General features: G+C 49.7%; 1 protein-coding gene across 1 annotated transcript in view; it reads left to right on the top strand.

Annotated features, from left to right (window-relative positions):
- PLEKHN1 (pleckstrin homology domain containing N1) overlaps positions 1-9,414 on the top strand; it is a gene marked incomplete at both ends in the record, with an annotated part of 24,939 nt that extends 15,525 nt beyond the window's left edge. Inside the window, 6 exons of the mRNA XM_083876833.1 lie at positions 306-375; positions 780-934; positions 1,983-2,177; positions 6,915-7,103; positions 8,233-8,281; positions 9,221-9,414. Of these exons, the coding sequence (XP_083732959.1) occupies positions 306-375; positions 780-934; positions 1,983-2,177; positions 6,915-7,103; positions 8,233-8,281; positions 9,221-9,414 (852 nt within the window). The remainder of the gene's footprint in view (positions 1-305; positions 376-779; positions 935-1,982; positions 2,178-6,914; positions 7,104-8,232; positions 8,282-9,220) is intronic.
- Between the last annotated feature and the right edge of the window lie 2,589 nt (positions 9,415-12,003).

The raw sequence follows: 12,003 nt of genomic DNA, 5'->3' as shown, positions 1-12,003 counted from the left end.
GATGGGGTTCACCTGGGATGTGCAGGAGGCAGCAGGAATCCCACTGGGATGTGCAGGAGGTGGCAGGAATCCCACTCTCATTGGGGATTGCTCCTGTGGGAGCAGAGTTTGGCTGCCCAGGTGTCTGCACCCCAGAGCTGTGTCCCTGGGCATGGCCAGGAGCTCTGCTGCCCCTGTGACCCCAATCCTGCCCCTGTGACCCCAATCCTGCCCCCATGACCCCAATCCTGCCCCTGTGACCCCGGTCCTGCCCCTATGATTGCAATCCTGCCCCTGTGACCCCAATCCTGCCCCTCTCTCCACAGGGGGAGCTCCCACTCAACGCCATCCAGGTGCTCTTTGAGGAGAACGACAAAACCTCCTTTTTAATCGAAGGTGGGTGCCTGGCACGGGGAGGGAGGGCCTGGGATGGGGAGGGAGGGTCTGATCCCACATCCCTCCTGATCCCACATCCCTCCTGATCCAACATCTCTCCTGATCCCACATCCAATGTAATCCCACATCCCTCCTGATCCCACATCCATCCTGATCCCAAATCCATCCTGATCCTACATCCATCCCCATCCCATGTCTATCCTGATCTCACATCCATCCTAATCCTAAATTCATCCTGTTCCCACATCCCTCCTGATCCCACACCCATCTCCATCCCACATCCCTCCCCATCCCATTCCCAGATCCCGCTGTGGGATGTGGGGCTGGATGGATCAGGAGGAGGATTCCCGAGCCTTTCTGGGGTCTCCAGCTCGGGGTCAGGACTCTGGGGATGTTTTTCCCAGGCCGACTGATCAACTCCATCCGTGTGAGCTGTGCCAGCTACCGGGACTACCAGGAGTGGCTCTACTGCCTCAACACTGCCCAGTTCAGAAACGCTGACTCCTCCCTCTCGGGGTCTGAGGGGATCCCGGGGGCCAGGATCCCACACCCCGGACAGGTAAATCATCCTGGGGGCCAGGATCCCACACCCCGGACAGGTAAATCATCCTGGGGGTCAAAGATCCCACACCCTGGACAGGTAAATGATCATGGGGGGGCCAGGATCCCACACCCCGGACAGGTAAATCATCCTGGGGGCCAGGATCCCACACCCCGGACAGGTAAATCATCCTGGGGGTCAAAGATCCCACACCCCGGACAGGTAAATCATCCTGGGGGTCAAAGATCCCACACCCCGGACAGGTAAATCATCCTGGGGGTCAAAGATCCCACACCCCGGACAGGTAAATCATCCTGGGGATCAAAGATCCCACACCCCGGACAGGTAAATCATCCTGGGGGCCAGGATCCCACACCCTGGACAGGTAAATGATCATGGGGGGGCCAGGATCCCACACCCCGGACAGTTAAATGATCATGAGGGTCAAACTGCCACACTCCGGACAGGTAAATCATCCTGGGGAGTCAAATCCCCCTTACCCCAGGCAGGTGAGGGATGTTAGGGGGTGAAACTGTCACACACGGGACAGGTAAATCATCCTGGGGGTGAAACTCCCACACCCCAGACCACACCCAGGTGAGAGATCCTGGGGGTCAAAGCCCCACACCCCAGCCAGGTGAAAGATCCTGGGGGTTCAAAAGATGTCCCTGTCCTCAAGGATGTCCTTTGTCCCCAGTGATGTCCCTGTCCCCAGTGATGTCCCTGTCCCCGTACAGTTCACCAGCAGAGGGAGAGGATCCCTGAGCTCTCTGGGCTGTGTCCCCAAGGATGTCCCTGCCCCTCAAGGATGTCCCTGTCCCCAGTGATGTCCCTGTCCCCAGTGATGTCCCTGTCCCCGTACAGTTCACCAGCAGTGGGAGAGGATCCCTGAGCTCTGATGGGGACACGAGGGCTGTGTCCCCAAGGCTGTCCCTGTCCCCAGTGATGTCCCTGTCCCCGTACAGTTCACCAGCAGTGGGAGAGGATCCCTGAGCTCTGATGGGGACACGAGGGCTGTGTCCCCAAGGCTGTCCCTGTCCCCAATGATGTCCCTGTCCCCATACAGTTCACCAGCAGTGGGAGAGGGTCCCTGAGCTCTGATGGCCGGACCAACTCCTGGGCGTCCGGAGGCAGAGTGACCACACTGACCCAGCTGTCCCAGACCAGCGGCTCCCTGCCCGATGGTCACTCCTTCCTGCTGACCCCTGAGGGCCGCCTGCTGGAGGAGCCCCTGTCCCCTGGCTATTCCCAGCCTCTCCATGTGAGTGAACCCCCAAAAATCCCAGGGTGCCCGTGGGGATCCCCCTTTGGGGCTGGCAGGGTTTGATCTGTGGGGTTGGAGCAAATTCCTGCCCGGAGACTGGGCTTGGCCTGGCTCAGCTTGGTCAGGGAAAAGGGTGATGAGGGGTCCCAGTCCTGGTCCTGTCCCCGTTCCAGTCCTGTTCTAGTCCTGTCCCAGTCCCAGTCCTAGTTCCAGTCCCATCCCAGTGCCAGTCCCATCTCTGTCCCATCCCATCCCAGTCCCAGTTTCCATCCCAGTCTCAGTCCCAGTCCCATCTCAGTCCCATTCCTGTCCCAGTCCCAGTTTCAGTCCCAGTCCTGGTTCCCATCCCAGTCCCATTCCCAGTTCCCATCCCAGTTCCCATCCCATTCCCAGTCCCATTCCCATTCCCAGTTCCCATCCCAGTTCCCATCCCATTCCCAGTCCCATTCCCATCCCAGTTCCCATCCCATTTCCCATCCCAGTCCCATTCCCATTCCCATCCCAGTTCCCATCCCACTCCCATTCCATTCCCATCCCATCCCCGTTCCCACTCCACTCCTCTGCCCTGTCCTGGAGCTGTTGGGGATTACAGATTACAAAAGGACAAACAGTACGTTCAAAGGCTGTGAAATCCCAAACCAAAACCTGCAGGGGCGGGAGGTGGAGGATTTTTCCAGTCAGGATTTCTGCCCTGACCCCAGGCATATTCAGAAGGCTGAAAAAAAAAAAAAAATCAGGGTGACAGAGGAGGGTGACTTTAGGGTCTGTGGTGTCTTTGCAGAGCCTGACCCAACCCAGCTGGCCCAGCCCAGGGCACGGGGAACTCCGAAGGGGGAACAGCACCAGGAAATCCCAAAGCAGGAGCAACGAGGAGAGGATTCCCCAAAATCCCAAAGGAGAGGTGCAGTCCCCGGCGTACCAGCAGCCCTACACGGCTCACAGCTCCCAAAATCCCAAAGGAGAGACACAGTCCCCAGTGTACCAGCAGCCCTACACGGCTCACAGCTCCCAAAATCCCAAAGGAGAGACACAGTCCCCGGTGTACCAGCAGCCCTACACAGCTCACAGCTCCCAAAATCCCAAAGGAGAGACACAGTCCTCGGTGTACCAGCAGCCCTACACAGCTCACAGCTCCCAAAATCCCAAAGGAGAGACACAGTCCCCGGTGTACCAGCAGCCCTACACGGCTCACAGCTCCCAAAATCCCAAAGGAGAGACACAGTCCCCGGTGTACCAGCAGCCCTACACGGCTCACAGCTCCCAAAATCCCAAAGGAGAGACACAGTCCCCATTGTACCAGCAGCCCTACACGGCTCACAGCTCACACAGCTCACAGCAACAGCCCCCGGGACAGCTGGAGATGGGCAGGGTGAGGATGGGATGTGGGATGGGTGTGGGATGGGATTGGGATGGAATTGGGATGGATGTGGGATAGCGGTGGGTGTGGGATCAGGATGGGTATGGGATCAGGATGGATGTAGGATCAGGATGGATGTGGGATCAGGATGGATGTAGGATCAGGATGGATGTGGGATCAGGATGGATGTGGGATCAGGGTGGATGTGGGATCAGGATGGATGTGGGATCAGGATGGCTGTGGGATCAAGATGGATGTGGGATGGAGCTGGATGTGGGACGGGGCTGAGTGTGGGATCAGGATGGGTATGGGGATGGATGTAGGATCAGGATGGATATAGAATCAGGATGGGTGTGGGATGGATGTAGGATCAGGATGGATTTAGGATGATGCTGGATGTAGGATCAGGCTGCATGTGGGATAGGGATGGGTGTGGGCTTACACTGGATGTGGGATGGGGATGGATGTAGGATCAGGATGGATGTGGGATCAGGGTGGATGTGGGATGGGGCTGAGTCTGGGATCAGGATGGATATGGGATGGGGCTGGATATGGGATCAGGATGGATGTGCGATGAGGATGGATGTGAGATGGGGCTGGATATGGGATTACACTGGACGTGGGATGGGGCTGAGTGTGGGATCAGGAGGGATGTAGGATCAGGTTGGATGTAGGATGGGGCTGAGTGTGGGATGGGGCTGGATGTAGGATCAGGATGGATGTGGGATCAGGATGGATGTGGGATCACACTGGATGTGGGACGGGGCTGAGTGTGGGATGGGGCTGGATGTAAGATCAGGATGGATATGGGACGGGGCTGAGTTTGGGATGGAATTGAGTGTGGGATGGGTCTGGATATGGGATGGGGCTGAGTGTGGGATGGAATTGAGTGTGGGATGGGGCTGAGTGTGGGATGGAATTGAGTGTGGGATGGGGCTGGATATGGGATGGAGCTGAGTGTGGGATGGGGCTGGATCCTCCCCCTGACAAGAACAAGTCTCACTTTCCCCGCTGTTGCTGCTGGCAGGGCTGGGGGCCCGGCAGGTTCTCCAGAACAGGTGTGGGAACTTGTCCCTGGGAAAGGGGCGAGCTGGGAGGGGAGGCTGCAGATGGAGCAATCCCTCCCACAGCCCTGGGGTGTGCCACAGCTCCTGGGGCAATCCCTGGCTGGGAGGTGATTGCCCCATGGGGCACAGCCTGCCCTGACAGGGCTTTTCCAGCGTGTCCCCACCGGCCTGCCAGTGTGGGGACACTTTCCCAATCCCTCAGTGACTGTCCCTGGAGGAATTCCCCTGTCTGGGCACAGACAGGACTCAGCTCCGTGTGAATCAGCAAAATTTGGGATTTTACAGCCCCTCAGTGAGTGTCCCTTGAGGAATTCCCTTTGCTGAGCAGAGCCAGGAGTCAATCCCACCATCCCAAAAGTGGATAATCAAAATTTGGGATTTTAGAACTCCTCAGTGTCTCTTAATTCCCATCACTGAGCACAGCCAGGACTCAGCCTCATCATCCCACCTGGATGAGCAAAATTTGGGATTTTGCAACCCTTCAGTGACTGTCCCTTGAGGAATTCCCTTTGCTGAGCACAGACAGGACTCAGCCCCATCATCCCAAAACTGGATGAGCAAAATTTGGGATTTTACAGGCCCTCTCCAACCCCTCCTGGGGATGAGCTGCCCTGTCCCTGTTTCCATCCTACCTTGGGGCTGGACAGACAGAGCTGGGTGGGAATTGAGCCCTCAGCAGCTCCCAGCTCCCCCTTTTCACTGCTCCCTTCACTCCCAGTCCCTCCCAGTCCCTCCCAGTTCAGACAACTCCTGCAGGATCTGGCCCTGACTCATCTCCAGGCTCCAGGAATTGTGCCTGGAGCTGTTTTTTTTCAGTGTGAGGAGGGATGAGGAAACTCCAGAGCTGTCCCCTGTCCCTTCCCTCTGGGCCAGAGGGGACACAGGTTTCCCCTGTCTGATCACAGCAGAGTCACAGATAGATGTGAGCCAGGCTCCCGAAACTGGACATTCCCCAATTCCAGCCCCAAATCAGTCCCGGAGATGAGTCAGAGCCACAGACCACTCTGCTCATCCCAAAAAATCCCCAGGTGTGATAAGGGAGTGCCTTAAGGCCACATTTCAAATGTGATAATTGAATTGGGAAAGGTCTTCTGAGCCATCCTCACCCTGGTGTGATCCCCCTTTCCTCCAGGATGATTTCTGGCTCTTCTCTGCCCCTCTGCATCCCTTGCCCACCCCAAAAAAATCCCAGTTGTGATAAGGCCACATTTCCAGCTCTGACAGTTGAACAGGGAAAGATTTTCTGAGCCATTCTCCACCCTGGAGTGACTCCCTTTTACTCCAGGGTCCTTCTGCATCCCCTGAGTTGATTTTTATCCCCCTGGTGAGGTCCTGCTGTGCCTGTGTAGCCACAGACCACTCTGCCCACCCCAAAAATCCCCATGTGTGATAAGGGAGTGCCTTAAGGCCACATTTCCAGCTCTGACAGTCGAATAGAGAAAATTTCTGAGCCATTCTTCACCCTGGTGTGATCCCCCTTCCCTCCAGGGTCATTTCTGGCTCCTCTCTGTTCCTCTTCATCCCCTGAGTCACTTTTATCCCCATGGCCAGCTCCTGCTGTGCCTGTGGAGCCACAGACCACTCTGCCCACCCCAAAAATCCCCAGGTGTGATAAGGGCGTGCCTGTTAAAGGTCACATTTCAAATGTGACAATTGAATAGGAAAAGTTTCTGAGCCATCCTCACCCTGGTGTGATCCCCCTTCCCTCCAAAGTCCTTTTTGGGTAGGGGCCACCCAGGTGAGCATTTCCAGGTGGGAATTTCCCAGGTGAGCAGCACCCAGGTGGGCATTTCATTTTCCAGGTGGGAATTTTATTTCCCAGGTGGGGAATTTCCCAGGTGAGAATTTAATTTCCCAGGTGGGAATTTCCTTTCCCAGGTGGGAATTTCCCAGGTGGGAATTTTATTTCCCAGGTGGGGAATTTCCCAGGTGGGAATTTAATTTCCTAGGTGAGACATTTCCCAGGTGGGAATTTCATTTTCTAGGTAGGAATTTCCCAGTTGGGCATTTCCCAAGTGGGAATTTAATTTTCCAGGTTGGCATTTCCCAGGTGGGAATTTAATTTCCCAGGTGGGAATTTCCCAGGTGGGAATTTCCTTTTCCAGGTGGGAATTTCCCAGATGGGGCATTTCCAGGTGGGAATTTTATTTCTCAGATGGGCATTCCCGGGTGGGAATTTCCTTTCCCAGATGGGAATTTCATTTCCAGATGGGCATTTCCAGGTGGGAATTTCCTTTCCCAGGTGGGAATTTCCTTTCCCAGGTGGGAATTCCCCACCCAGGACCCAACCATGCCCGTTTTCTGTTGCAGCTCCTGCAGTGCCCGGGGCAGCCAGGCCGGTGCCCGTGTCCCCCGCAGGTGTCCCCGGAGCGGTGGCACTGCCAGCCCCTGCCGGGGGGACACGGCAGGGAGGGACCCCCCGGGCCCATTTACAGCACCCCGGGGGTCCCATGGCAGCCCCGGGCCCGGGGACCCGCCCAGGGACCCCACCTGGGGGAGGTGAGGATGGGACCCCACCTGGGGGAGGTCAGGATGGGAACACACCTGGGGGAGGTGGGACACTGGGGGGGACACTCAGGGGGTACAGGGGACACTCAGGGAGACACACAGAGGGTACAGGGGACACTTGAGGACACTCAGGGGGTGCAGGGGACACTTGGGAGACACTCGGAGGGTGTAAGGGGACACTCAGGGGGTACAGGGGACACTTAGGGGATGCTGGGGGACACTTGGGGACACTCAGGGGGTGCAGGGGACACTCTGGGACACTCAGGGGACACAGGGGATGCTCAGGGGGTGAAGGAGACACTCAGGGGGACACTCATGGGGTGCAAGGGGACAATCAGGGCATACAAGGGACATTCAGAGGGTACAAGGGGACACTCAGGGGGTGCAGGGGGACACTCAGAGGGTACAGGGGACACTCAGGGGGTGCAGGGGACATTCTGGGACACTCAGGGGACACAGGGGATGCTCAGGGGGTGTAAGGGGACACTGGGGATGCTGGGGGACACTCAGGGACACTCAGAGGGTGCAGGGGACACTCACAGGAACACTCGGGGGGACACTTGGACGGTGTAAGGGGACACTCAGAGGTTTCTGGGGGACAGTCAGGGGAAGGGGGACACTCAGAGGTACAAGGGACACTCAGGGGGTCTAAAGAACACTCAGGGAGTGCAGGGGACAGTCAAGGCATACAAGGGGACACTCAGGGGGTGCAGGGGACACTCAGGGGGACACTCAGAGGGTGCAGGGGGACACCCCTGGGGTGGTCCCTGCAGGGCTCTGGACCCTTTACTCCCATGTCAGAGCCCATCCTGGCGAGCAGGGTGACAAGTGCAGGGTGACAAGTGCAGGGTGACCAGGGTGACCAGTGCAGGGTGACAAGTGCAGGGTGACAAGTGCAGGGTGAGCAGGGTGACAAGTGCAGGGTGACGGGTGCAGGGTGAGCAGGGTGACAAGGGCAGGGTGACCAGGGTGACAAGGGCAGGGTGACCAGTGCAGGGTGACAAGTGCAGGGTGACCAGTGCAGGGTGACGGGTACAGGGTGACCAGGGTGACAAGGCTGGTGTCCTGTAGTCACTGTCCCAGCCGTGCCACCCTCACCGGGCTGTCCCTGTGTCCCCAGATCTCGTCCCTGCCAGAGGAACCCCTGGGACCTTCTCTGCCCACCCCAGGTGAGGCCCTGGGAAGTATATATTATATTATACGTAAAATATATTAAGATATATAAAATATATATTTAATTATATTTCTGTAAAATATATTTTATAAAAATATTTATATATATTTTATATGTATAAATATTTATGTATAATATATAAAATTAAATATTTTATATAAGAAATATATTAAAATATATGAAGTATATATTATACATGAAACATATAGAAATATATTAAATATATATTACATTATGTTTATGTACAGTATTTTATATAAAAATATTTTATCTATTTTATATGTATAGATATTTTATATATTATAATATATATAAAATAAAAATATCTTATATGAAAAATATATTAGAATATATAAAGTATATATTATATATTATATATATATTATATATTATTATATATAAAATATATTATAAATAATATATATTATATATTATACATTATTATATATATAATATAGTATATAATATATATATTATTATATAAAAATAGATATTATATATATTATAATTATATGTAATTATAGTATATATTATATATTATAGATTATATATTTAAAATATTATATATTATATATAAAACACATATATTATAATATATATTATATATTAGGATGTATATTAATATATATAAAATATATTTTGTATATATTATAATACATTTAAAAATATATAAAAATTATATAAAAATATATATAAAATATGCCCAACACAAACCACATTCCCATTCTCTCCAGGTATTTTATATATATTATAATACATTAAAAATATATAAAAATTATATAAAAATCTATATAAAATATCTCCAACACAAACCACATTCCCATTCTCTCCAGGTATTTTATATATATTATAATACATAAAAATATATATAAAAATTATATAAAAATCTATATAAAATATCCCCAACACAAACCACATTCCCATCCCCCTCCAGGTGTGCACGGGGACCCCTTGGCACTACCAGACCCCGCCTGTCGGTGCCGTGACTCGGTGTCCTCCCACGACTACGCGGAGCTGCAGAGCTTCCACAGCGACCTCAGCTACGACAACCTGTGGGAGGCCGAGGAGAGGGGCCCAGGCTCCCCCTGCAGCTCCCCCTCTCCCCTCCAGCATATTTATCAGGTCTAAGGGTCGCTCCAGGCGTGGAAAAACCCCCTGAGGTTCTTCTCTCATCCTCCTGGAGGGGAAGGGAAGAGCTCTGAGCTCTGCTGGGTGTGCTTTGGGCAGCGCCAGGGGAATTCCTGCCCTAAAGTTTTAGGATGGGCAGAGAACAGCAGCCCCAATCTCTGTGGGGCTGCAGGAGCAGCGGGAGTGAGGCTGTTTAACTCCACAACAACACAGAGGCTGAGATTTTCAGGAGGCTGAAAATGACTCCTTTGTTTTTGGGATGTGTCTCCCTTTTATCCCATTTCACACAGACCAATCTGATTGGGGACACAAAGATAAACCTTTTCAATCACATTGGTCTGAGCAGAGGGACAGCAAGAAATCCCTCCCAAGGAAAGGATGTAAATGTAGGTACACTTTACAAAAATATGTTTTTTGTTTACAGAAAATTCTCTGGGGAAAAAAAAAATCAGAAAACCAAAACACCTCAGGCACGGAACCAGGGCTACACTGGTTTATACTTTTATACTATTTTATACTATTCTATCCCTTTTATCCCATTTCACACAGACCAATCTGATTGGGGACACAAAGACAAACCTTTTCAATCACGTTGGTCTGAGCAGAGGGACAGCAAAAAGTCCCTCCCAAGGAAAGAATGTTAACGTAGGTACACTTTACAAAAATATTTTTTTTGTTTACAGAAAATTCTCTTGAAAAAAAATTAAAAAATAACAAAACACCTCAGGCACAAAACCAGGGTTACACACATCCATCCTGATCTCACATTTGACTCTGTTTTACACCACAACGACAGAAACTCTGAGATTCAGGAGGCTGAAAATGACTCCTTTATTTCTGGGCTGTGTCTCCCTTTTATCCCATTTCACACAGACCAATCTGATTGGGGACACAAAGGCAAAACCTCTTCACTCCCATTGGGCAGAGCAGAGGGACAGCGAGGAGAAGTCCCTCCCAGGGAAAAAAAATAAATAACAGAGTTAAAATTACAAAACATTTCTTCTGTTTACAGAAAATTCTCTTGAAAAAAAATTAAAAAAAACTAAAACACCTCAGGCACGGAACCAGGGTTACACACATCCTTCCTGATCCACATTTGACTCTGTTTTACTCCACAATAACACAAAATCTGAGCTTCAAAAAGCTGAAAATTACTTTTATTTCTGGGCTGTGTCTCCCTTTTATCCCATTTCACACAGACCAATCTGATTGGGGACACAAAGGCAAAACCTCTTCACTCCCATTGGGCAGAGCAGAGGGACAGCAAGGAGAAATTCCCTCCCAGGGAAAAAAAAAAATTAAATAGATTTGTCATTATAAAAACACATCTATTTGTTTACAGAAAATTCCCTGGGAAAGGAATTTCAGAAAACCAAAACACCTCAGGAATTAACCAGGAAGGTGCTCAGGGAGAACAGCTTTGCCACCAAAAAAATCAAACAGAAAAAAAAAAAAAAAAAAAAAAAAAAAAAAAAGGATCAGGTTCCTTGAAGAACTTGGTGTTTAGATGACTCTCCAGAAATCAAGGAGTAAAAAAAAGGGTTCAGGCTCTCTCAGGGATTTGGGGTTTAGAGGGAAAAGCCACTCAAAAGCCAAAAAAAAAAAGTGTCTGGATCAGTTGGATTCCTTTGCAGCAGAGCCCTCAGCTGGTCCTGTCGTTGTAGGACACGAAATAAAGATGAGAGAATCCAAATATTTCAGGAGGAAAAGAGCACAGAAAAAAAATGGCTTTTATTGTCTGATTTTTACTATATTTTATAAGGAGTTTTGATATAGATTTGACATAATTGGGGTGAATAGGAACGACACCTCTCTGATTCTGTTGGTTAAACCAGAGAAACAGCAGGAAAAAAAAATGAAATATTTCAAATATTTCAGGGGGCAAAGAGCATAGAAAAAAAGGCTTTTATTGTCTAATTTTACTATATTTTATAAGGAGTTTTTATACAGATTTAAAATGATTTGGGTGAATAGGGAGGACACCTCTCTGATTCTGTAAACCAGAGAAACTGCAGGAAAAAAATAAGAAAAATTTCAAATATTTCAGAAGACAAAGAGCATAGAAAAAATACTTTATTTTCTAATTTTTACTACTTTTTATAAGGTGTTTCCATACAGATTTAATATGATTTGGGTGAATAGGAACGACACCTCTCTAATTCTGTTGGTTAAACCAGAGAAACAGCAGGAAAAAAATAAGAAAATTTTCAAATATTTCAGGGGGCAAAGAGTACAGAAAAAAAGGCTTTTATTGTCTAATTTTTATTATATTTTATAAGGAGTTTTGATATAGATTTAACATGATTGGGGTGAATAGGAACGACACCTCTCTGATTCTGTAAACCAGAGAAACAGCAGGAAAAAAAGATGAAATATTTCAAATATTTCAGGAGGCAAAGAGAATAGAAAAAAAGCTTTATTTTCTAAATTTTTACTACTTTTTATAAGGTGTTTCCATACAGATTTAACATGATTTGGGTGAATAGGACTGACACCTCTCTAATTCTGTAAACCAGAGAAACAGCAGGAAAAAAAGATGAAATATTTCAAATATTTCAGGAGGCAAAGAGAATAGAAAAAAAGCTTTAT

The sequence above is a fragment of the Zosterops lateralis genome (genome assembly GCF_965231275.1).
Source record: "Zosterops lateralis genome assembly, chromosome: 22".
NCBI classification, from domain to species: domain Eukaryota; kingdom Metazoa; phylum Chordata; class Aves; order Passeriformes; family Zosteropidae; genus Zosterops; species Zosterops lateralis.
Note: the sequence above shows the minus strand (reverse complement) of the source record. Positions and strands in the feature narration are given on the sequence as shown.